This window comes from Eretmochelys imbricata, chromosome 12 (genome assembly GCF_965152235.1).
Source record: "Eretmochelys imbricata isolate rEreImb1 chromosome 12, rEreImb1.hap1, whole genome shotgun sequence".
In the NCBI taxonomy this organism is placed as follows: Eukaryota; Metazoa; Chordata; order Testudines; family Cheloniidae; genus Eretmochelys; species Eretmochelys imbricata.
In genome coordinates, this window is record NC_135583.1 from 18,429,493 (window position 1) to 18,453,681 (window position 24,189).

General features: G+C 41.1%; 1 protein-coding gene across 1 annotated transcript in view; it reads left to right on the forward strand.

Moving 5' to 3' along the window:
- Window positions 1–21,779, forward strand: part of LOC144272765 (ATP-binding cassette sub-family C member 12-like) — a 104,738-nt gene extending 82,959 nt beyond the window's left edge. Inside the window, exons 21-30 of the mRNA XM_077831075.1 lie at window positions 68–294; window positions 3,728–3,865; window positions 5,178–5,364; window positions 8,130–8,219; window positions 8,339–8,528; window positions 12,768–12,927; window positions 14,574–14,652; window positions 15,746–15,859; window positions 19,931–20,095; window positions 21,687–21,779. Coding sequence (XP_077687201.1) covers window positions 68–294; window positions 3,728–3,865; window positions 5,178–5,364; window positions 8,130–8,219; window positions 8,339–8,528; window positions 12,768–12,927; window positions 14,574–14,652; window positions 15,746–15,859; window positions 19,931–20,095; window positions 21,687–21,779 — 1,443 coding nt within the window. The remainder of the gene's footprint in view (window positions 1–67; window positions 295–3,727; window positions 3,866–5,177; window positions 5,365–8,129; window positions 8,220–8,338; window positions 8,529–12,767; window positions 12,928–14,573; window positions 14,653–15,745; window positions 15,860–19,930; window positions 20,096–21,686) is intronic.
- Window positions 21,780–24,189: the final 2,410 nt, after the last annotated feature.

Sequence of the window (24,189 nt, forward strand, 5' to 3'; positions counted from 1 at the left end):
AAAAAACTCTGAATACTGTAAAAAACAAAGACTGTCATTTGATTCTGCTGTTTCCCTTTATCCACAGATCTTACTGAGTCCAATGAGTTTCTTTGATACAACTCCCACTGGCAGGCTAATGAACCGTTTTTCTAAGGATGTGGATGAATTGGATGTGAGACTTCCATTTCATGCAGAAAATTTTTTGCAGCAGTTTTTTATGGTGATCTCTATTCTAATCATAATAGCCATTGTGTTTCCGTTCCTCCTAATTGCAGTTGTTGTCCTAGCTACTATTTTTGTTATTCTTTTTCAGTAAGTTGATGTGCTTTTTCTTTAAGAACTATTTTAAGAATTTTTACTACCTTTGCGGTCTAGCCAATAGCAATTGTCATTCTTATTTACATCTCCTATTGTTGAGCTTAAGTTGCAAAATACTATACATTTTTTGTAAAGGTTTACTGGAAGGTGAGAACTACCAGAACCAGTATCTCATAGAGCAGACACAGCCAGTGGAAACTGGGAATCTATCAAATGTTTACTGCCTTCTATACTAAGGGCTAAATTCAGTCTTTTGCTTGCACTGTCTTCTGCCAATATAGTCTAGGGCCCTAGTCTGCCCAAAATGACATTTCAGAGGCACAAGTCATTCATAACCTTCCCTTAACCTACAGGTCTACAATCATAGAATCATAGACTTTAAGGTCAGAAGGGACCATTATGATTGTCTAGTCTGATCTCCTGAACAACGCAGGCCACAGAATCTCACCCATCCACTCCTGTAACAAACCCCTAATCTATGTCTGAGCTATTGAAGTCCTCAAATCATGGTTTAAAGACTATGAGGTACAGAGAATCCTCCAACAAGTGACCCGTGCCCCACGCTGCAGAGGAAGGCGAAAAACCCCCAGGGCTTCTGCCAATCTGCCCTGGAGGAATATTCCTTCCCGATCCCAAATATGGTGATCAGCTAAACCCTGAGCATGTGGGCAAGACTCAGCCAGACACCCAGGAAAGAATTCTCTGTAGTAACTCAGATCCCACCCCATCTAACGTCCCATCACAGGCCATTGGGCATATCTACCGCTAATAGTTGAAGATCAATTAATTGCCAGAATTAGGCTATCCCATCATATCATCCCTTCCATAAACTTATCAAGCTTAGTCTTGAAGCCAGATATGTCTTTTGCCCCCACTGCTTCCTTTGGAAGGCTCTTCCAGAACTTCATTCCTCTGATGGTTAGAAACCTTCATCTAATTTCAAGTCTAAACTTCCTGATGGCCAGTTTATATCCATTTGTTCTCGTGTCCACATTGGTACTGAGCTTAAATAATTCTTCTCTCTCTGTGGTATTTATCCCTCTGATATATTTATAGAGAGCAATCATATCTCCTCTCAGCCTTCTTTTGGTTAGGCTAAACAAGCCCAGCTCTTTGAGTCTCCTTTCATAAGACAGGTTTTCAATTCTTCGGATCATCCTAGTAGCCCTTCTCTGTACCAATTCCAGTTTGAATTCATCTTTCTTAAACATGGGAGACCAGAACTGCACACAATATTACAGATGAGGTCTCACCAGTGCCTTGTATAACGGTACTAACACCTCCTTATCTCTACTGGAAATACCTTGCCTGATGCATCCCAAGACCGCATTAGCTTTTTTCACAGCTATATCACATTGGCAGCTCATAGTCATCCTGTGATCAACCAATACTCCGAGGTCCTTCTCCTCCTCTGTTACTTCCAAGTGATGCGTCCCCAGTTTATAACAAAAATTCCGGTTATTAATCCCTAAATGCATGACCTTGCACTTTTCACGATTAAATTTCATCCTATTACTATTACTCCAGTTTTCAAGGTCATCCAGATCTTCCTGTATGATATTCCGGTCCTTCTCAGTATTGGCAACACCTCCCAGCTTTGTGTCATCCGCAAACTTTATTAGCACATTCCCGCTTTTTGTGCCAAGGTCAGTAATAAGATTGGTCCCAAAACCGATCCCTGGGGAACTCCACTAGTAACCTCCTTCCAGCCTGATTCTGTAGTCTCCCCTTTAACCAATGTTCCCACTAATTTTTGACAGGCCAGGTGCGCAAAAAATTTCTTCTGTGCAAATTGTTGTGCTTCTGTGCAAATTTTTGTGCACATGGTTTTTCGCCGTGTGCGCGGGGTTTAGGATCTGTGTGCGCACGCGCACACGCTCGGCTTAGAGGGAACAGTGCCTTTAACCAGTTCCTTATCCACCTTTCAATTTTCATATTGATCCCCATCTTTTCCAATTTAGCTAATAATTCCCCATGTGGAACCGTATCAAATGCCTTACTGAAATCGAGGTAAATTAGATTCACAGCATTTCCTTTGTCTAAAAAAATCTGTTACGTTCTCAAAGAAGATCAGGTTCGTTTGACATGATCTACCTTTTGTAAAACCATGTTGTATTTTGTCGCAATTACTATTGACCTCAATGTCCTTAACTACTTTCTCCTTCAAAATTTTTTCCAAGACCTTGCATGCTACAGATATCAAACTAACAGGCCTGTAGTTACCCGGATCACTTTTTTTTTCTTTTCTTAAAAATAGGAAGTATGTTAGCAATTCTCCAGTCATACAGTACAACCCCTGAGTTTACAGATTTATTAAAATTTTTTGCTAATGGGCTTGCAATTTCGGGTGCCAGTTTCTTTAATATTCTTGGATGAAGATTATCTGGGCCCTGCCAGGCTGGCAGGGGAAGTCATAGCCAAGGTATCCTGGAATGCGTTGATTCAGCCCATGCTATGTAATCTCCAGCAGTGGAGAAGCTATGGAGACCTGACTGCAGCGTAAAGCCACAGCCTCACAGTGGAAGCACCAAGCTACAGTCCTGTTGTTCATATGGAGGATGGATGTTCAATGGGATGCTGCTGCTTAGGCTTCTCTCCCCATACATGTTTTCTGGCCACATGTTGCATGTATTTTTCTTATGTGCCTCTCATCCCCTCTGTACCTGGAAGTAGAGGGGATGATATTACTCTTTTAGTTTTCAAAATCTATTGTCACACTTCAGTACTTATAATACATTATGATATACATGAAGGGCTAGATTATGCCTGGTCTCTCACTGGAGAGCAGACAGGATACATGTAGCCAAGACTTTAAAAAGTGATTAGTGACTTTGAGTGCCCAATTTGAGACACATAGAAAGGACCCGATTTTCATAAAGTACTAAGCATCCAGTCCCTTTAAGGTATCTCAAATTGGGCACCCAGTCCCTTTTGATTATCCAGTCCCTTTAAAGTATCTGAAATTGGGCACTCAAAAATGGAGGCAGGAGGCACCCACAATTTCTACTCGCTTTAAGTTTAGACAAGGAGCTTTCCTCCATTTGTACTTCAGTGCCAGGGCCAGACCCAGCTGCTGTCCCTGGGTTTAGGGACTGCTCCCTCTTAGCCTTCAGGGGATACAAGGTACTCCAAAGGAGGTGAGAGGGAGAAAGTACAGCCATGGCACTGACCAGCTAAGCTAAGATGACTGGGCACAGAATGGAGCATAGTATAGTATGTGCACTCCTTCTGCATACTTAGGAGATCCAGGTAAGGCTGTGAAATGCAATTCCTCCCTACAGGGCGGTGCTGCTCTCTTTTCCCACAGTGTAGGCCATTTGAGATTCCAGTTCACACTACTGGTTTTAGCCACGAGATAGTGATGTATACCATTGGCATACTGACATATAAATACGTACAATATCATTTTGCTTTCATTTTGTTGCAGAATTTTTCAGAGAACCATCAGAGAACTAAAAAGAGTGGAAAACATTAGCAGATCTCCATGGTTTTCACACATTACTTCTTCTGTGCAAGGCCTCAGTGTAATTCATGCTTATAATAAAAAAGAAGACTATTTCAACCAGTAAGCTGCATACATTACAATTATATCCTATTTGTTTTGTTTGTCATTCTGATATGGAAAGATAACACTGCATTGTTATTCTTTACTTGATTGTGGATGCTGTGGCGTTGTATATGCAGTGACATTAGGATGACCACATGCCCCAATTTTGTAGGGACAGTCCCGATATTCGGGGCTTTTTCTTATATATGCACCTTTTACTCCTGACCTCCTGTCCTGATTTTTCACACTTTCTATCTGGTCACTCTAAGTGACACTGATGAAACTATTCTGTTACTACAATGCAGAACAGCAATAATCCTGCAGCTTTTCATTTTTGAAAAGCTCCTAGTTTGTACCATGGACTGTCAGAAGTCTCACAAACAGCACTATATGTCCTATCTCTGTGTTCATTTTTGAGCATTGTGCAATATTTTTACTTTCTGAGTTTTAAGCAATTTCTAGGATCTGAATTAAAAGCCAAAGGGCAATGAGTTCTCACTGGTGGGTTCTCAAAGTGATCTAGACCCACACATAGAGACCTTTAGGGTTTGATTTGTGATGTCTCATGAATTGGACCATGTCAGATCTATTCTCCAGAACTGACTATGAACCCTGCTTAGTTTGCTTAAAGGTTCAGATCCCATAGCTAGGGCCACAAAAGACCAGATTTCCCCGAGGGAGATCAGATTTCATGATCCGTGATGCATTTTTCATGGCTGTGAATTGGTAGGCCCCTACTCATAGCCACTGAAATTCCAAAGGGAAGCTCCCACTTTCCCTATGTGTCTAAATGTATCTTATTAGAACACAGGTTAACTAATGCAATTTTAACGCAATGTAGCACTGTTGTGTTTTACATCAAGTCATGTGGACTTTGAGGTTAACCATGACACTTCTCATCTGCATTAAAGGTCTGATTCTCATTTATACTGATGGATCTTTACACTGCATAAATTACACTTACACACACTTTAAGGCCCCTTTAGACTCCCAGAGCTCCTAAATCTGTACACAGTCTGGTCCTAACAGTATTTGTGGGTCTTGTCCAGATACAGATGATCATTTCTGCTTCTGAGTATGGGATTTATGGAAGCTTCCCTTTAGAAAAATGTTGCAATATAAATCAATTCCTGACAAATTCATACTAAGCTGTGCTATCTCCTGTTTTATTCAACTGTTTGCATAATATTTTAAGTAAGTAGAATAAAACATGCATGAAGGCTATCATAAAAATACCTACATCAACAACTCACTAGGAGGAATGGAACTTGTGTTTACATGTTAAAACCTCTTTTAGATTATCAAAAACGTTCATCTATTTTCATTTCAGGTTTAAAATGCTAAATGATGAAAACTGCAGCCATTTTCTGTTGTTTAATTATGCACTACGCTGGTTTGCGGTTAGAACGGATATTCTCATGACCTTGGTAACCTTCATTGTTGCATTATTTGTTGCTTTGAGCCCTCCTTTTATTAGTACTGCAGCAAAAGGCTTGGCTTTGTCCTATATTATCCAGGTAAAAATAAATGTTTGGTGTCTTGGGTTAACCTCTGTTAATTATGTTAGTGCATATACATTTCCTATTCTACCCATTCTTTATCCTAAAATGCAATGTGAGTATTACATTCACTTGAAGCCAGGTTTTACAACCCTTACTCACACTGGACAATACTTTACTCTGCAAATAGCACATTGGATATTGAAATCAATGGATCAAGATATTACCCAGCGTGAAAAAGAATGGCAGAATTGAGAACACAGGGAGAAAAAAATAGTTCACATTTTGGAAAGAGCTGAGATTCAAGTTGTACACATTCTACAGAAATGTAGCTACTTTATATATCTGCTTTACCTCAGCCTCATTTCATTGCACCTTACCTTCGATTATTTAATAACTCATTTGTAATGTCTTATTTTAATTTAGATTGCTAATATTTCAAGGCAGGGACTGTGTCTTCCTATGCATTGTTACAGCACCTACCAGAGTGTGTATCTGATTCTGACTAGGGCCTTCATGTACTACTGCACAGTATATAAGTAGTGTGACAGGGTCAGGCTGGATGGCTATAGGAGAGTCATAGAAGACAGATATATTAGCCCCACGTTAAGCAGGTCCCATTACCCTGGGTAAGATAACAGGGACTATTCCAGAACACTCAGGAACTTTCTAGAACTAATTAAGGGAGGCAGGCTAATTAGGATATCTGTAGCCAATTGGGAAGCTGCTAGAATTAATTAAGGCTAATCAGGACACCTGGTTTAAAAAGGCTGTCACTCCAGTTAGTGAGGTGTGCATGTAAGGAGCTGGGAGTGAGAGGATGTGCTGCTGGAGGACTGAGGAGTACAAGCATTGACAGACATCAGGAAGAAAGTCCTGTGGTGAGGACAAAGAAGGTGTTGGGAGGAGGCCATGGGGAAGTAGCCCAGGGAATTGTAGCTGTTGCGCAGCTGTTCCAAAAGGCACTCTAGACAGCTGCAGTCCACAGGGTCCCGGGCTGGAATCTGGGGTAGAGGACGGGCCCAGGTTCCCCCCAAACCTCCCAACTCCAGACCCAACACAAGAGGTTCCACCAGAGAGGAAGGTCTCTGAGCTGTTCCCCGACCCACATGGTGGATCAGCAGAAACTGCGGAGATTGTTCTTACTCTTTTTCCCCATGCTGGCCAGTGACGAGGTTATCTGAATGAACAGCAGATTTGAGTCACGAAAGTGGCCAAACTGAGGGCTACTGTGAATCTCTGAGGCAAGCAAAATCCACCAATAAGCGCAGGACTCACCAAGGTAGAGGAGGAACTTTGTCACAGTAGAAAATTCCAAACCATTTGTGTTTAGTATATGAATGTTAAATATCCCTTAGTTTTATATAGAATTTACCACAGAAAATGATAACTAACTTATTGCAAAGCACAAAAAGGAATGGGAGTTGTTTATTTTTTTAAAATGGCAAATGAAAATAAATTTTATTTTCTTCTTTAATAATCACAATAAACCATCCCCATTCTTAGACACTTAGGGTAGTGTTGTTTTTACTTTCATAACCTTTCTACTTTCAATAAAGTAATATAAATATTTCCAGTCATAATGAACCTCTCAGAAGCAACAAGTAGTTTCTGCATTTTTACCTTAAACTGTCGTCACCTTCGACGACTACTTTTGCTCGTAACATTTAAAGCTCATACTTCTATTAAAAGTTAGTGTGCAATGACTGAATACATATGCCCATATTTTACTGCTGGATTAATGATGTGTTGCCAAAATATTTTAAATGTTAAAAAATATGAAAAATATAGATTTTAAAAAAATATTATTTATTCCTAAATGTGAGGTAGTTCAGATGTCATGGAAAATACAAATATATTTATAACACTTTGAGTTGACTACCAAATATCTCCTAACAGTGAGCAGAAAGGCCAGAAAAACACAGGACCCTCATGTCAAACTGTGAAAGATATTTTTCCAGTTGCTTCAGCTTGGCAAACTCCGTAGGCAGTTGTAATAGCTTTGAAATCACCTCAGGATCTATTATTGAGCTGTGCTGGTGATTAGCTTGTGTGCAATTTCATTCTCCAAAACACTCTTTTACATTAATTATGCACTCTTCATTCACCACTAGAGCTACTGTAGATAGAAGTGAATAAAAGGTGACTTCCCACAATGCACTGAGCTAAATTCCAAAGGCTGTATGCTGTTATGTGGTTCGTACACACTTTTTCAAATGCCTGTTACATACAAGGCCAATAAGAGAGGGAGAAACTCCCGGCATACAGTTGTGTGTGTGAAGATTTTACATTTCTCAAAAGGAATGGAGAATTGGTACAGCTCTGGGCTAGATTGTACCTAATAGCCTTGCATTGGAGTGGGCATGGAAGGACTACACCACAGCAAGACCCCCGCATGGAGTGTTGGCTGAATAAACAAACATATTAGATACACATTTGCGCACCTATCTTTTGAAGGTCAGACTGTAAGGGATTAATTTTCAAAGCCACAAAGGACAATTAGGCACTCAAATCAAACTGAAAATCAATGGGAGTTGGGTGGCTAACTTTCCTTTGTCCCTTTGAAAGTCACACCCTAAATGACCACTCTCATATGCATAATTTATTAGACAGAAAGAAATTTCCTGTGAAGCTCTGGACAATGGTCAGAAGAGTTCCATAAGCTGATATAAATATTAATGAGTTTGTTATTGTTTTAGGCCCTTTTCTTGCAAAGATTTATGACACATGCTCAACTTTATGCATATGAATAGTTTCATTAAAGTTTTTTTTCTTTTTAATAGTTGAGTGGACTTCTTCAAGTATGTGTAAGGACAGGGACTGAGACAGAAGCTAAATTTACTTCTGTTGAACAGATACAAGAATATATCTTGGTAAGAAATACATCTAAATGGAGCATTTAAGACCACTGTATGTATAAATATTGCTGAAATCTTTAACTGTTGACTTTGTGGATCAATTAAATGTTCTCCTTTTTTTCCCTTTCTCGTAGAAGTGTGTTCCTGAAGCCTCCCAGTGTGCAGATATAGTGAACTCTCCCAACGGCTGGCCGGATCGAGGGGACATCACATTTAAAGATTACCAGATGAAATATAGAAACAACAGTCCTATGGTTCTCAATGGCTTAAATATGAGCATTCATGGTGGAGAAACAATTGGTATTGTTGGAAGAACAGGCTCTGGTGAGATATACCATTTCCCCCCCCCCCCCCCCGATTTCTCTCTGGCCCTCCATGCTAATTAATTACATATATTTGATAGTTCACGGTTTTCTATAGTCAGTTCATCTGTAAATTGTGACCTTACATTAAAAGGACTCAGTTCTGCCATTAAGGGCATGTCTACACTTCAATCTTAAGTCAACCTACGTTAAGTCAACTTACAATGGTGTCTGATGTCCACACTACCCTCCTTTGGTCAGTGGTGCACATCCTTACGATGAGCACTTCCACCGACTAAAGAGGTGCACTGTGGAGGGCTGAAGGCCAGGGCGCTCAGTTCCCCACCACTCCCCACTGGGAGCCCAGCTGCCCCCTGGGGCTTCTCGCCTCCAGCAGGAAGATCCTGCCTGGAGTCCAGGCGGCTGCTGTGCTCCTTGCGGGGAGCTGAGACCCAGGGAGCAGCTGAAGCCAGGAGTCTGGGTGGCAGAAAGCTTGGAGTGAAGACCTGGCAGAAGCCCAGGTGGGGAACTGGCTTTCTGGTCAATTTCAGGGCTCTAGCTGATGGATCCATCTGATTCTGACATGGCCTCTGCAGTTCCATCTCTGAAGCCCAAGTTGGTTCCACTTTCAACTTCAAAGACCAGAGGTGTGGAACTGAGTATTTTGCTGGATCTGGTACTCTGTAGGTCTGTGAGACCAGCTATTTCCTCGCTGCTGTTCTGGAATCATCCTTTAATCCAAAGAGGTCTCACTGTGGTGGCTGAAGTGAACAATCCTGCATCTGAGCATTCCTCGTATCTAAGTGAGAGGCAGATGACTTGTTCGGTTCAGTGTTCTGCTTCCTCTTCATCTGAAAAAGGAGAAGAGCAGAGGAGATTGTTAGTCTTTCTCTGGATCCATTTGTGCCTTTTCCTCCGAGGACTCCAACAGGGTCCCAAAGCAGAACTTTCTCACCTTCTATTGCTCTTCACCCTCCAGTTCTGTTGCTGTCTTCTGTGAGGTCCATGGCAGATCTGAGGTTAGATCATCAGGTGGAGGAGGCAGATGAAGAATTAAGAGACCTGATTCCCCACTCCAATGTTGTTCTGCCTCCTATGGGCATCTTTCCACATCCCAGCTACTGGAGGTACTGGCAATCCTGGTTGGGTTCCACCACAGAATGTTTTGAATCATCCTCTTTATGGATGGAGAGGTGATGTTTCAGCAGAAAAGGATCCAGTAGCTGAGCAACCCTTGGATCTGGTTCCACTAGATCTATCTTCAGCTCTGATAGTTGTGCCTGACACGTTTTCTAAAGAGGAAGACAGAGATAGCTCCTCTTTTAGAACAAGAGCAGATGGATACAGACTTTGATGTCACTTGTCACCTGATGAGCATTGCTTCTGCATTGTCTCTTCTGAGGATGCTTTGCAGTTTCATGACCTCATGGACCACATGGCATCCACATTGAACTTACCTTCTGTGGCTATGGAGAAAATCTTCCACCCAGTATTGGACATTCTTGAGACTGCCTTCTGGAATAGGATGTGGTTGCCGATAGTGGATGCTCTCTTGCAGCCGACTAGGACTGTTTGGGCAACCCCTGCTTCCAGTCAATGTATTTCTGAAAAAGCAGATAATTGTATGAGATACCCCAGGACTTGGGGTTTTCTTACTGTCACACTCACCCTCTGCCTAATTTACTGTGGTGGCTCTGCTAGTAATAAGTTTATGTCCAATTAGGCCCATTAGACTCTTTACAGAGAGGGGAAGAAAGTTTTCCCCCCCCTCTTCTCTTGGTATTAGGATGTCTAATTACCAGGTGGTCATGGCATCTGTGTTTGTTCAGGCATTGCCAGACAATAAGAGAAGGCTGGCAAATGTTATTTTGATGAAGGGACAAAATGTGAAGCATGCTCTCAGGGCTTCAGCTGATGCTTCTCACTTTTCCACTAGAGCACTGGCACCTTAAGGAGACCTTTTTGGCTTTGTGCCTCTTCATTGGCTGTGGATACCAAATTAAATACCCCTCTTCCTTTTGAGAGGCAATAAGACTGATGAATTTTTGGAAAAATTAACAGATAGCAAATCCACTGCTTGTTCACTGGGTCACTATCCCTGGTTCAGAAAGAAACCATACACTCCTTGTTTCCATTATCAGAGACAATTTTACCTCAGTTATTTGCTTATTTTTCCTCAAATCACAGATGTCTGCATCAGTAAGCTTTGTTTTCATCTCAGAGCAAGCGCAAGAAGTATTTTAGATACACACCAGAGACAAAACAATCTGCTCCCTCCTCTTTATCTTCCTTGAACACCAGGCCTGAGATTTGATGTGAGGAGCGAGAGTCAGGAACCAATAAGTGACAATCCCTCCCTTCCTTTATTTGGAGACAGGCTAGCCATTTTCATCAACAACTGGAGGCTTATTACATCAGACAAGTGGGTTCTAGAAATCACTGAGGAGAGGTATGCCATATAAATAAAAAAAACTACCCTCTTTCAATTCTCCCTACTCTTCCCTTTACAGAGAACTGTCTCATGAGGCTATTCCTCTATCACAGGTTCAAAAACTGCTTCTACTAGGTGTTGTCAAAGAGATACCCAAACATCTTTGGTGTCTGGGTTTTATTCAAGATACTTCCTGGTACAAGAAAAGATGTGGGATTCTCTTCAATTTTAGATCTCAGAAAACTGAACAAGTACATTTGGAAGTTCTGGTTTTTAATGTTTCAATCCAGCTGAGCCTTTGTTTTGTTATGGCCCAGCAACATTTCCAGTACAAGGTCCTGCTGTTTGGCCTTTCTACAGCACCAAGAGTCTTTACAAAATGGCTCTCTGTAGTAGCAGTGCATTAAAGAAAGCAGGGTATGTTTGTTTACCTATATTTGGACAACTGGCTGCTGAAGTCTTCTTCATGTGAGGGCCTGCTACTTCATATCAACTCCACAATCTCCCTACTAACAGATCTAGGGCATCAAAAAGTCTGCTCTGATGGCAGTTGCATCATTTACTATTTTTCATACGGACAAGGTGGTTCTTAGAACTGACCCTAAGTTTCTACAAAAATAGCATCTGAATTACCCATCAAACTATTAATTTTTCCCCCTTAAACCACATGCTAATGAAAGGGAATTGGAGTTACATACCTTAGATGCTAGAAGGATTCCGGCACATTATTTAAATAGAACAAAGAGTTTTAGAAAGTCATCTAGGTTATTTGTCTCTTACGCTAAGAATCATACGGGTAATAGTATATCTATTCAGACTATATCCGGAACAGTTAAACAATATATAACTGAATGTTATACATTAGTGGAAGTTCCTGTGCCTGCTATTGGGAAGTATCATTCTACTAGAGCAATGGTAACATCTCTTAACATGCCTTAAACATGTTCCTATTGGAGAAATCTACTAAGCTGCTACTTCGAGGTCAGTCTATTGTACTTTTAGCAAAAATTATGCTTTGGATTTTGCTTCAAGAGCAGATACCAGACTTAGTAAAGCCATGCTTCAATCATTATTTGATTAGGCCTCTGTTCCCTCTTCCTGAAATTTCTGCACTGCGTGCCAAACTACTCATAAGTATGAATATGCAAAGTCACTCAAAGAAGAAGTGAAGGTTGGCTACTTGTAATTGAAGACAACTCTTCAAGACAACTCTGCATATTCATACCACAACTTGGGTACAAGTAAGTAACCTTCCCCTCTTTCTCAGATCTTACCTTGGTTCTCCGGGTTAGTGGTGGAAGGAACCAAGGTGGAAGGGGGCACACCACCACCTCATATAGATTACCCTTAAAACATTTGAGGATGCTGAGATGGCGGCACATGTGTACGCTAGGGACACTATTTGGAGAAGGTTCTATCATTAGGCATCACCAGGTGGCACATTACCCATAAATGGGTATATACAGGGTCTTCTGGAAGAACTCTGGTTACAAGTAAGTATCCTTCATTTATAATTAACATTGTTGGCAAACTTGTTAACACATTCAGCAGAGAGCCCAAAAATGAATAAGAATGGAGAATGAACTTACCTCTCACCTTCAAAGTGATCACTTTGTATAAGTGTTGAGACACATTGAAGCGGTACAGACAACTACATTTTTGCAACTTGCATGGCTGAGAACTGTACTATAACTTATCTGTGAGTAAAACAGAGTTCAGATCACACATATATCAAACCTGGAACTTTCCAGGGAGACTAAAATGCAGTTTACATCATTGTTTATAAAAGTCAAAGTTTATCTGAATAATATATTTTTTTATCCCCTACAGGAAAATCATCATTAGGAGTTGCACTCTTTCGACTAGTAGAACCAACTGCTGGTACTATCCTAATTGACGATGTTGATATCTGTACTATTAGTTTGGAAAATCTAAGAACAAAGCTTTCTGTTATTCCTCAAGATCCTGTTCTGTTTGTAGGTACAGTAAGGTAGTTGTTCCTACAATTGTAAATTAACGTTTGTTGTGAAGTGAAATCTCATTAAATCATAAAGTGAGGCATTTTGGTTTGTGTTACAACTGATTATTAGTAATTATTATTAATTTTCATTACAGTAGCACTGAGAAGCCTTGAGATCCAAACGCCTTATGCTATACATGCACATAGTAAGAAAAGCTTACAGTATAAACAGACAAAGGTGGGATAAATTAAGTATTATTATTCCCTTTTTACAGATGAGGAACTGGGATGCAGGTAGGCTAAGGGTATGTCTACACAGCAGTTGAGAGTGCGATTCCCAGCACAAGTAGATATAGAGGCAGTAGTTCTGCTCTAGCTAGCATCTAAAAACAGCAGTAAAGCCACAGCAGCATGGGTGATGACTCAGCCTAACCACGCACGTCCTTACCCAGGAGGTTGGGGGAGACTGTACTCTGGCAGCTAGTCCAAGCTGCTGGGACCACACTGTATTCTTAGGTGCCATCTCAAGCAGAACTAGTGCATGTGTGTCTACCATGGAGGTAATTGCACCTCTCAGCTGCTGTGTAGACATATCCTAAGTGACTTGCCAAGGTTCACAGGAAGTCTGTGACAGCCCTGGGAATTGAACCCAGGTCACCTGTGTTCAAGTCCAGAAATTCTCACAGAATCAAATTTTTGATAATAGAGTTTCATAAAATATACACAGAACATCTGAAATTTCTCAGTTTATCAATATTGAAAATGGTTTGTGAATGGGAGGGAACTAACCTCTAAAAATCTCTCATCTTCATAGGAGCAGAATTCATTATGTCTCAGATATGTCAGCTTGAATGGCTCACCATCATCTCAAACTTAATGTGGGCAAAGCTGAGCTCATTATTCTTCATTCTAGACCCTCTCCACTACCTCCATTACTCATTAAACTTGATGCCACCACTCTCCCTTGTCCCTATCCAATTTATCCAAAATGTTGCTGTCAAAGTCATCTCTCTGTCTGTCACTTCAATCACATCATCCCCTTCTTTGCATTATTTTCCTGGCTTCCCATTGTGCTGTTCTTCACGCTCACCTTCTTGTACTTGCCTTCATAGCCCTTTGTCAGACCGTGCTTGCCTACATCTTCAACCAGGTCTACACTACCCTTGCACCCTTGTCTCCAGTCAGCCTTCATAACGCCTTCATCTTCTTTTACAATATCTTCCGTGCAATCTTTCATGCTTCTCTTTGGTGTTGGAATATGCTGCCTAAGCTTGTTCACCAACATTCCTTAAATTCCTTAATAAAAGCCTCACTTGGGTGAGAAGAGAAGGCATTAGATCATATTAGCAGTATCACTGAAACCCTGAATATAGCTACTATATTTTTATTATAATATCAACATGTTCTATGGAATAATCATGAATCCAGAAGTATCACTATCAACAGGACAAACTGATTTTTCCCTCAAACCAGCTAAGAGCTCAGAATACAGGAAAACAATGTATGAAAAATTATTGAAAACATGCATTATAAAAATTAAAGTACAGAGATAAGTTCTTTGGCCGTTCAGCCAAAATATTTCATGTTTAAAGTGACTTGTAATAGTAATTTACAAAGTATTGTTGTACTATATTGTGTTTTATTTAAAAAAAATAATTTTAATTTTTGCCTGTCAGGTACAACCTAGATCCTTTTGGTAACTATACAGATGATCGGATCTGGAAAGCTCTGGAAAGAACATTTATGAAAGAGACTGTACGTTTTGGGGGGTTTGATCATAATTCATTTTCTGATAAAGATAATAAATGGAAAGTCATTTACTGTTTGGTACTACATATAATTTATCATGTTAGATTGTTATGGCATTAATAATAGTGAGGCATTAATATATAATCTCATCAGTTGTGAATAATGTCTACTTACCGCATTGCTTCCCTTTTTGATGTTATAATGGCAGAATGTTTATTTGAAATGTACAACACTCTTTTTAACAATCATAGAAAATATAACATCCTGATAAATGTATGACCATGCACAATCAATATACATCTCTACCCTGATATAACGCGGTCCTCGGGAGTCAAAAATTCTTACCGTGTTATAGGTGAAACGATGTTATATTGAACTTGCTTTAGCCCCCCCTGCTCCTTGTCCCCTGACGACCCCCTCCAGAGACCCCCCCCATCCCTAATCACCCCCAGGACCCCACCCCCTACCCACCCCCCCGCTCCCTGTCCCTTGACTGCTCCGACCCCTATCCACACCCCTGACAGGCACTCACCGCAGCAGCAGGAAGCGGAGCCCCAGCCTGCTCCACTCCGCCAGCTCCCAGACACAGTGCTCCGCTTCCCGCCACCAGTGAGTGCGGGGAGATTGGGGAAAGGACACCACCGGTGAGTGTGTGTGGGGGTGAATCCCTTCCCCCAAACCCCCGCCCCCAAGTGACATGGCTGGGGCGGGGCAAGGGAAGCGGAGCGGGCTGCTCCCTACCCCCCGCTAATCACCTGGGCCACTCTGGGCCTGCGGGGCCCCCACAAATGCCCCCCCCACAGTTCCTGCCTCCAAGACCCTTTTTGCGGGGGGAGGCCCTGCCCGTCCCCAGCCCCCGAGACCCTCTGCCCCTTATCCAACCCCTCGGCCCTGGCCCTGCACCCTTAACACGCCACTCAGAGCAGTGTGTCAGAGCCAGACACGCTGATCTGCCGAAGCGTGCAGCCCCGCCCCGCAGAGCACTGCTTTGCTGCGTTATATCCAAATTCATGTTATATCGGGTCGCATTATATCGGGGTAGAGGAGTATATTATTGCATAATATGTATAGTCATTGTGTCGTTTTCTTTGTATTCTAGATATTGAAACTCCCAGGAAAATTACAGGCAGAAGTTGTTGAAAATGGAGAAAACTTCTCATTAGGGGAAAGACAGCTGCTTTGTATGGCAAGAGCTCTCCTTCGAAATTCAAAAGTAAGTAATGGGAGAGATTCTGATACTTTCAGCAGTGGTCCTGAATACATAAGAGTTGCAATAAGTTTTTTTCCATCTAACAAAGAGGGGGAAAAGGTGAAACCTACAAAGAAACCAACATATGTTTGTTCTCAGTTTTATGACTAGCTTATGAGTAAAGTCAATTTAATTGAAATATAATTTTTCAACTTTCTTATTTGCTGTATTTGATCCAAATCTTTTCCACCTTTTAGATTCCCCATAAATTAACCTATATCTTGTCATATTAAATACTAAACATCTACTGCAGTTAATGTCGAACACCCATATTCTTCATTTTCCAACAATATATACATCTCATACTAACACCGTCTCCTGCTCACTTTAATTGCTGCTTTTGGCAATTTGAAGTCACAAAGTTCTGTTGTCCTACTAGTTAATAACACTATGAGCACAGGAAGCCTGTGGTCACTTTTGAATCTATACAATCATGAAGCCTGATCATCAGCGGATATAAATCCACTGACCTCAATGAAGCTATGCTGATTTATACCAGCTGAGTCTCTAACCTTTTGTCTTTTGCTTGGCAAAGCATATTTGAGATTTGCCTATTGCTCAGCTATGCTTTTTCAAGTGAAAATGAAATGTTTAAACTTCAAAAGAGGGCTATGTCTGCAGGGATTCTCTCTTCCCAGAGGAGCACACCCCTACAAATATTTTTAATGCTCAAATATGTACTTCCAAACTTATTTGGAATGAAGGCTTAAAACTTGCAAGAGAGACCATGAAAACTGGTTCCTGAGAGGAACTAATCCATAATGGGAGTTTGGATTTCCCAGTGTTCTCAGGAAACTAACCTGTAGCCTGGTTACATCAGGCTACTCTTCAGGTGTTGACACTGTATAATCTATAAGGCAATAAAGCAGTAACAAACAAGTCCCTACACCTGTCTGTAAAACCATAAAAGCTTCTGTTTGGCTTTAACTTGCATATTTGAGCATAAACATGACAATGGGGACTTGCTTCCTACCAATTTTCAGCAAGGGTCCAATCCAGTTTCTACTCAGTGGAAAGACCATGAATATCAATGAGGGTTGGATCAGTAAATCCTTATTAATGTATAAGCCTCAAGATCTTGAGTACCTTTCATTTTAATAAATCCACGCATATATTGTCACTTGGCACTGCTCTATACAAATATCTGGACTCATTTTTAATGCTACAAGATATGTGGTGTTAGTTTATAATAGGTTTCTCATTCCTCCACAATCGCCTAAACCATCAGAAAAAAGTTCCAAGGATCCACTGTTTCTCTCCTCACCTCCCCCAGTAAAACTTTCAAAATATTTTTAAAATTATAAATTTCCAGCTCTGGCAAACCCTTTCAAGCCTGCTACTGTATCAGGATGGTCTCAAATATGGATTTTGTGTTTTCATGTAGTGGGCCCCATTTCCAAAGGGCTTCAACCTCCTCTTTAAACCTACATTTGCAATTTTGAAGGCACACACTGTGCAATTCAAGCACCTAGATAGGAGCTAGATTCCATCTTAATCTAGCCCCACGGAAATAAAATGGGACTATTCATGGAGTAAGGTACTATTCAATGTGAGTAAGGATCAGGACCCACCCATACCAGGATCATGTTTGCCATTTAAGAAATTACATCCATATACATGAGCTCTTAAAGTTAAGTCAGAACCCCCCCCAAAAAAGTCAGGTACATATTAGATGATACATATAAAACTTTTGCTGTGTTCCATTAATAAGACCGCCTCTTTTCTGCCTCCTAGAGTTCTCTTTGCAAGTGTCCTATCTTTTCTGTCCTGTAACTCAAGTTTAAATTTTCCTCAACACTTCATACAATATGGACCATAATTTGCTCTTCTAGGACCCAATCTTCCTCCACTTGGAGTCACCCAGAGAGTTTTGCCAATGGCTTCAATGAGAGAAGGATTTAGGACCTAAACCTCTCCTGACAAACAAACACAACTGGCCCCTGTGACATACCAGGGTACAATCCAGACCAGTGAGGGACTGTGTCACCCCTGCCCTGCAACCTGGGGAGGCCTTACAATGCCTTGCTCAAGTAGCTCCCACTTGGGCCACTCACAAACAGCCTTCCAGCATGCAAACCACCCCCTGTGTGTCTGTATGTAATTGCAGCCTGCCAGCCACACTTGGATTACACTCCGGCTCTTACCGGCCTTGGCTGTACTTCAGGGTGACCCCCAACACTCCCCTTGTCCCAGATTTCCCCCAGAAATGTATGTCCTGTACTGCCCAGACCTCTTCTAGACAGTACTTAAAATATTTTGTACTGTCTAGAAGAGGTCTGGGCAGTATTATTCTCCTTTAAGAGAATAATATGCACACAACTTGTCATCCCAAATGGAGTTATCCAGACACTTCCACTTGAACACATTAGATTAGATAAAATCTCTCTCTTTGTAGTTAATAAACTTGTTTTAAGTGAGTCCAAAAAATGAGGCATAAGTCAGAAATGGTTACAAGAAGAATAAAGAAAAGACATTTACTAATACCTAACTTAACAAACTGTATCAGATTCAAGCAAAGTTTCTCACCACATACTTTCAGCAGTCTTACTGACCAAACTGTATGTCAGGACCCCTTCCCTAGAGTCCAACAAATGCTTCCTTTGTCACATCAGGTGCAATGAATGTGATGGGCAGGGAGAGAGAGAGGGATGCCTTGGGGTGTTTGTCCCTCCTTTACGGTTTCAGTCCCCCTCTTGAAAAATATTTCCAGCTGGGCACTAGAAGACAAAGAGTCTATGTGGAACGATGTTCTCTGCTGTTTCCCCCCCGCCCACATCTGTTTGAGCTTTCTTTGTTTCCCTTCTTGCTTGATGACTGTTTACTGCTTAAATGCAAATTACAAGCAAGCATACATTCCTTTGTTTAGGACAGACCTGTTTGCCGCCTTCTGTTTGGGCAGGGCTGGGGTTTGGAACGTGTTAATAACACCATACAGGGAAATTTTACAATTCTACATACCATTTTGCGACAGATTTGAGCAGGACGATACTGAACAGCAAATTATGAGTTTTCAAATGATACCTTACAAGGCATACTTTGTACAAAGATTATTACAATAGTGTGTATGGTGTGAACACAGGGTATATTCTGTCACAGCCCCATACTTACTTTTGTTTCTGGGTATAGTCTTATTTGTGTTAGAGGATGAACTATCTAAATAATACTGAAATACAAGAATGAGATCACTAACTTTTGGTGTTTTTCATTTTCATACATGACTGAAGAGGAAGATGGTGCTATTGCTTAGATGACCAATATGCTTAAAATTTCCCCACTTTGTGGAAATTACAGTTTGTAACTGTGGCATCCAATGATTAAAATGAATAGTTATTCATTTAGATTTCAAAAGACATAAAAGAATCTAGCCCAAGCTGTAATTGGCTTTGCCATTAGTTAAAAATAATACCTAAATCATTACTAAATCCAGAACATCAGCACATTCCCCCTGCACCTTGCTGTACATACCACCAGCAAGTAGCAGAAACATATTACAAATCAAGGCCCTAATCCTACAAAGACCACATGCTTAACTTTATGCATATGAGTAGTCTCACTGAAGTCAGTATGGGAGAAATCTTTAAAATGCTTATTTTAACAATACAAATAGAACAGGAAAAAAAGAGAAAATTCACACCACCACTGGGCTTTCTTCTGAGAATCTGGAGTGTAGGGAGTATTTGATTTGCACACCAATCCTACGCACACAAATGTGCTTAATTTTCCTCACATGAGTAGTTGTAACAGGAGTAGTTGTAAGCATGCATATAAGTATTTACAGGATTAGGGCTCAAATCAAAATCTCCCCGCCTTGCAAATTCTCAAACAAACCCCAGTGATGAGAATTTAATAATCAGATTTTCATTTTTTTGGTCTAATCTGATTCTTAAAAATAAGCATTATAAAATAAATATCTAACTTTATGAATGCCATTTTTAATATATGTTCCTGTTTATTCATGTATAAAAGCATTGTAAGGTGTAAAGATTTTTTTTTAAAATACATATTGTATGTTTAAAAGTTTTTTCCCCTCAACAGATCATACTTCTTGATGAAGCTACAGCCTCAATTGATTCTGAAACTGATGCACTAATTCAGTGTACAATCAGAGAAGCATTCAAGGACTGCACAGTCTTAACCATTGCGCATCGCATAAACACTGTTCTCGAGTGTGACCATATTCTGGTTATGGACAATGGAAAGGTACAGTATCAAAAAAGTTAGAAAGGGAAAAGACCTATTAGATCATCTAATCCATCACTCTGCCACTGTACATTTATTCCCTATTGTACATTTACTAGTGCTATGTCTGGTCTACTTTAAAATGCCTGAAACAATGGGGCTTTCACTACTACTACTACTTTGGGAAAAACTTTTCTACTGCCTAATAGATCTCATTTCATGGAAGCTTTTCCTTAAATTTCTTCTTAATTTCTTCCCATTGTTCCCTGTCAGACTCCAAACCATCCAACACATTCTCTTCATCGTTAGTGTTTACACCCTTCAAATATTTAGACTTTTGCCATGGTCCTCCCATATTTCCTTTCATTATTGCTCAGCCAGGCTATATTTATTTAACTTTTTCGGGGATCAGTTCTGTAATGTGCTGAACATTCTGCCCCAATCCAACAAATAAATTAAGTTTAACGTTAAGAACATGTGGTCCCATTGGTACATACTTAAATTCTTTGCTGGATCAGAGCCAGAGTAACTCAGCACCTTGCAGGATTGAGCCTTTGATCCTTTTTCTTATAAATCAGGGCTCTTCTACTCAGGAAAGTTACATTGGTATAAACTGACATGAATTTAAACTGATATACTTATTCTGGTATAAGAGGGCTTTTTTTGCTTTAGCTTATATTGCTTATGAAGGGGTTTAAACTAAGCTGAAAAACACCACTCTTATTCTGGAATGAGTGTGTCCACGTGGAGAGTTATATCAGTTTAACTATATTGGTAGAACTGGAAAAACTCTCCTGTGTAGACAAGTCCTCAGTCCCTCCAACCGCCTAAACATTTTTGTTGCTCTTCTCTGAACTCCCTATTTGTTAATAGCATTTTGGCAATTAGGTGCCTAGAACTGAATGCAATATTCTGGATATAGTCACAGCAGAGTTGCATAGACTTTTGTCTAACTGTTCCGTAAAGTGATGCCTTTGACTCTGATCCTTGTTGGCACAGATCTTGATGGGGAAGGAAAGATTGAATTTGTGACCTTTGCACCCCTTGATCAGAGAACCAGTGCCACTTAGAAGAGTCTCAGAGTTATGCCAGCTGGAAATGGTCTCTACAAAATCATTACATCAGCCAGTAATCAACTGGAGCTTAGCAGCTCTCTGACCATGCCCCCATCCCTCACCAGCTAAGAAGATGTCTTTTAAGTAATATAGAAATGTCTCTGCTGATGCATTTGTGGCTCCGTTTATTATCTTATAGAATTCTGGGTAGTCATAATTTCCCATGAGTATGAGGCACTGAGGTTCAGAGTATCATAAGTGGGTTCATAAATGTTTTCCTCTCACTCTTCTCTAGTGCTGATGGTCTGTAGCAAATTTATACTGCCATTATTACTTTATATGGAATATACTTTAAGGCCAGAAGGGACCATCATGATAATTTAGTTAGACTTCCTGCACATAACCCACAGACCCTTCCTCACCCACTCTTTTAATAGGCCCATAATATATGGTTGTATCCTCACCCAAAGAAGTTTTATATAGTGAGAAACTCAAAAACATTTGTGTTTTTGCTTCCTATTTGACATTTGTTCAATCTATTGCCTACTGACTTTCAGGTAATTGAGTTTGGCAAGCCCGAAGATCTTGTACAAAAACCACATTCTGCATTTGGATCACTCTTGGCTGCAGCAAACAAAGTGGCATTATAGAAGACATATTTTGTTTTGGCCATGTGATCATTGAAGATGGATGTGTGATATAAATTAGAAATAAAGACATTGCTAGATTGCCATGTTAACTTCCAGCAACAAGATCTGGTTAGAAATTAACACTGTGACCTTTAGCTGAAAGACATATCGCTACAAGTCACTTAATATCACCTAAAAAGACTAAGGATTAAACTAGAATAAATGCCAGATGAATTAATTGCTTACTTCACATCTGGTTTGAAGTCTGGAAATAAAGCGTGTGTGTCATAGTGCACCCAGCCAGTGGAAACTACAGAAATGTACTATTTTTACACTACCATATTCTATCATTTAAAACCAGTCAATATTGTACCTGACTATAAAAATATAGATAAATGATGAAACACTGGAAAATGCAAGACAATATTTTTAAAAGCTTTACTATAAAATTAGAAGTGAAAAGACTGGAAATTTATGCGGTAAGTGCTGATTATATCTTTCACTTTAATATGGAACAGGTATTGAATCAAAGCATAAAATATGGTTTGTTGGCACATTTGGTGTAAAGATAATTATCTTGTATACTCCATGTGATCTATTAATCATTCCAGACTGGAAAAAATAAAATTTTATCCATCGAAGCTTATATTTCAATACTTTTATCTCTTGCTCAGTGGCAGAGTCAAGTTTTGCAACCAGAAGGGGCAATGGATAATTATACCTTCAATTATACCTGTTGGTTTCCTAATTTCACATGTTATCATGCCTGTGTATTTCACATATTATCATGCTTTCTTCACCCTCCACCATAGCATCACAGCCCTAATCCCGACCTGGCGCAGAAGGAAGGCCCCTGGGAACAAGGGTGTTGGAGACTGAGCCCACTCTGCACTCACCCAGCAGCAATGGCTTCTGTCATCTAGGGCAGGGCCCAGCTCCCTGATCCAGGTGTTCTGACCTAGTGCATGGGGTTGTAGCATCATTCAGGTTTGGCCCAGCTGCCCCTCCTCACGATAAAGGGTCTGCTGGGTGAAATTTGAGAAAATGGCTTGTAACATGTTATATAGGTCAAAGTGCCATGTCATTTTTAATTGATATGGTTAAAAATCAGTGCCTATGCTTTTAAAGACAGTTTTAAAAGAAGTGTAACAAAGCTCTGCCCTTGTCTCTGTGGGTCCCGCATTTCCTGGTGGATTTCACTGTCCTCAGAGGCTCACTGAGATCCTCCACATAGCCCTTCTCTCTCTAGAGGCAAGGGTCACAGCCTACTAAGCCATTTTCATCATAAGCCAGTGAGGGAGGTGAGGAGAAGCTATCCTCCCTTGCACAGTCTCTGTTGTCTCTCAGCCTCAGGGATTAATCAGGGGGCAAAGGGGGGAGCCTGGGCCCGCCCTCTACTCTGGACTCCAGCCCAGGGACTCTAATAGTATCAACTATGGTAGCTGACTTTTTAGAAACAGGACATTGTACAATTCCCTGGGCTACTTCCCCAGAGCAGCCCCCCCTTCCTCAAGATCCACTTCACCCTTACCTCAGGGCCTCCTTCCTTGTGCCTGATATGGCGTGTACTGCTCAGTCTCTCCAACAGCGCAACTTCCTTCTACAACTCCTGACATGTGCCCCCACCTGACTAACTGGGGGGCTTTGAACTAGTTTCAGCCAGCCCTTGACTGGCTTCAGGTGTTCAATCAACCTAGCTGTCCTACCTGCCTTCTGGAAAGATCTTAATTGGCCCCAGGTGTCTTAATTAACCTGGAGCAGCTGCCATTTACTGCCATTTACAGCTGTCATCTGGGGACAGCTTTTCTTCTTCTTGCTACTTAAGCAGTGCCTAAAGTGACTGATATTTCACAATATGCAGAATGCACCACACAAAAGAAAATCCCATGCCATGAAGTCACTTCCATTCTAAAGGCATGTCTACACAGAGATAAAAACCTGCGGGTGGCTCAAGTCAGCCTTTTCAGGCTTGCAGACTCAAAAATTGCTGAGTAGATGTTCAGGCTCGGGCTGGAGCCCGAGCTCTGAGATCCCATGAGGGTGAAGGGTCCCAGAGCTCAGACCCCAGCCCAAGCATCTACACAGCAATTTTTAGTTCTGTGAGCCTGAATCAGCTGACCTGAGCCAGCTGCGGCTTTTATCCTCATGGAGATGTACCCTAAGGGACTTATGAATAACATACAACACACAGGAGCCGACTTTCCAAAGTGCCAGAGGGTGCTCGACCCCTGGCTCTGACCCAGGCCTTGCCCCCACTCCAGGCCTTGCCCCCACTCCACCCCTTCCCCCAAGGCCCCACCCCACTCTGCCTCTTCCCATCCCTACTCCGCCTCTTCTCACCCTATTCCTCCCCCACAGCCTCCTGCATGCCGTGAAACAGCTGTCTGTGGTGGGCAGCGCAGGAAGGGAAGGGGAGGCAGTGGTTTGCAGT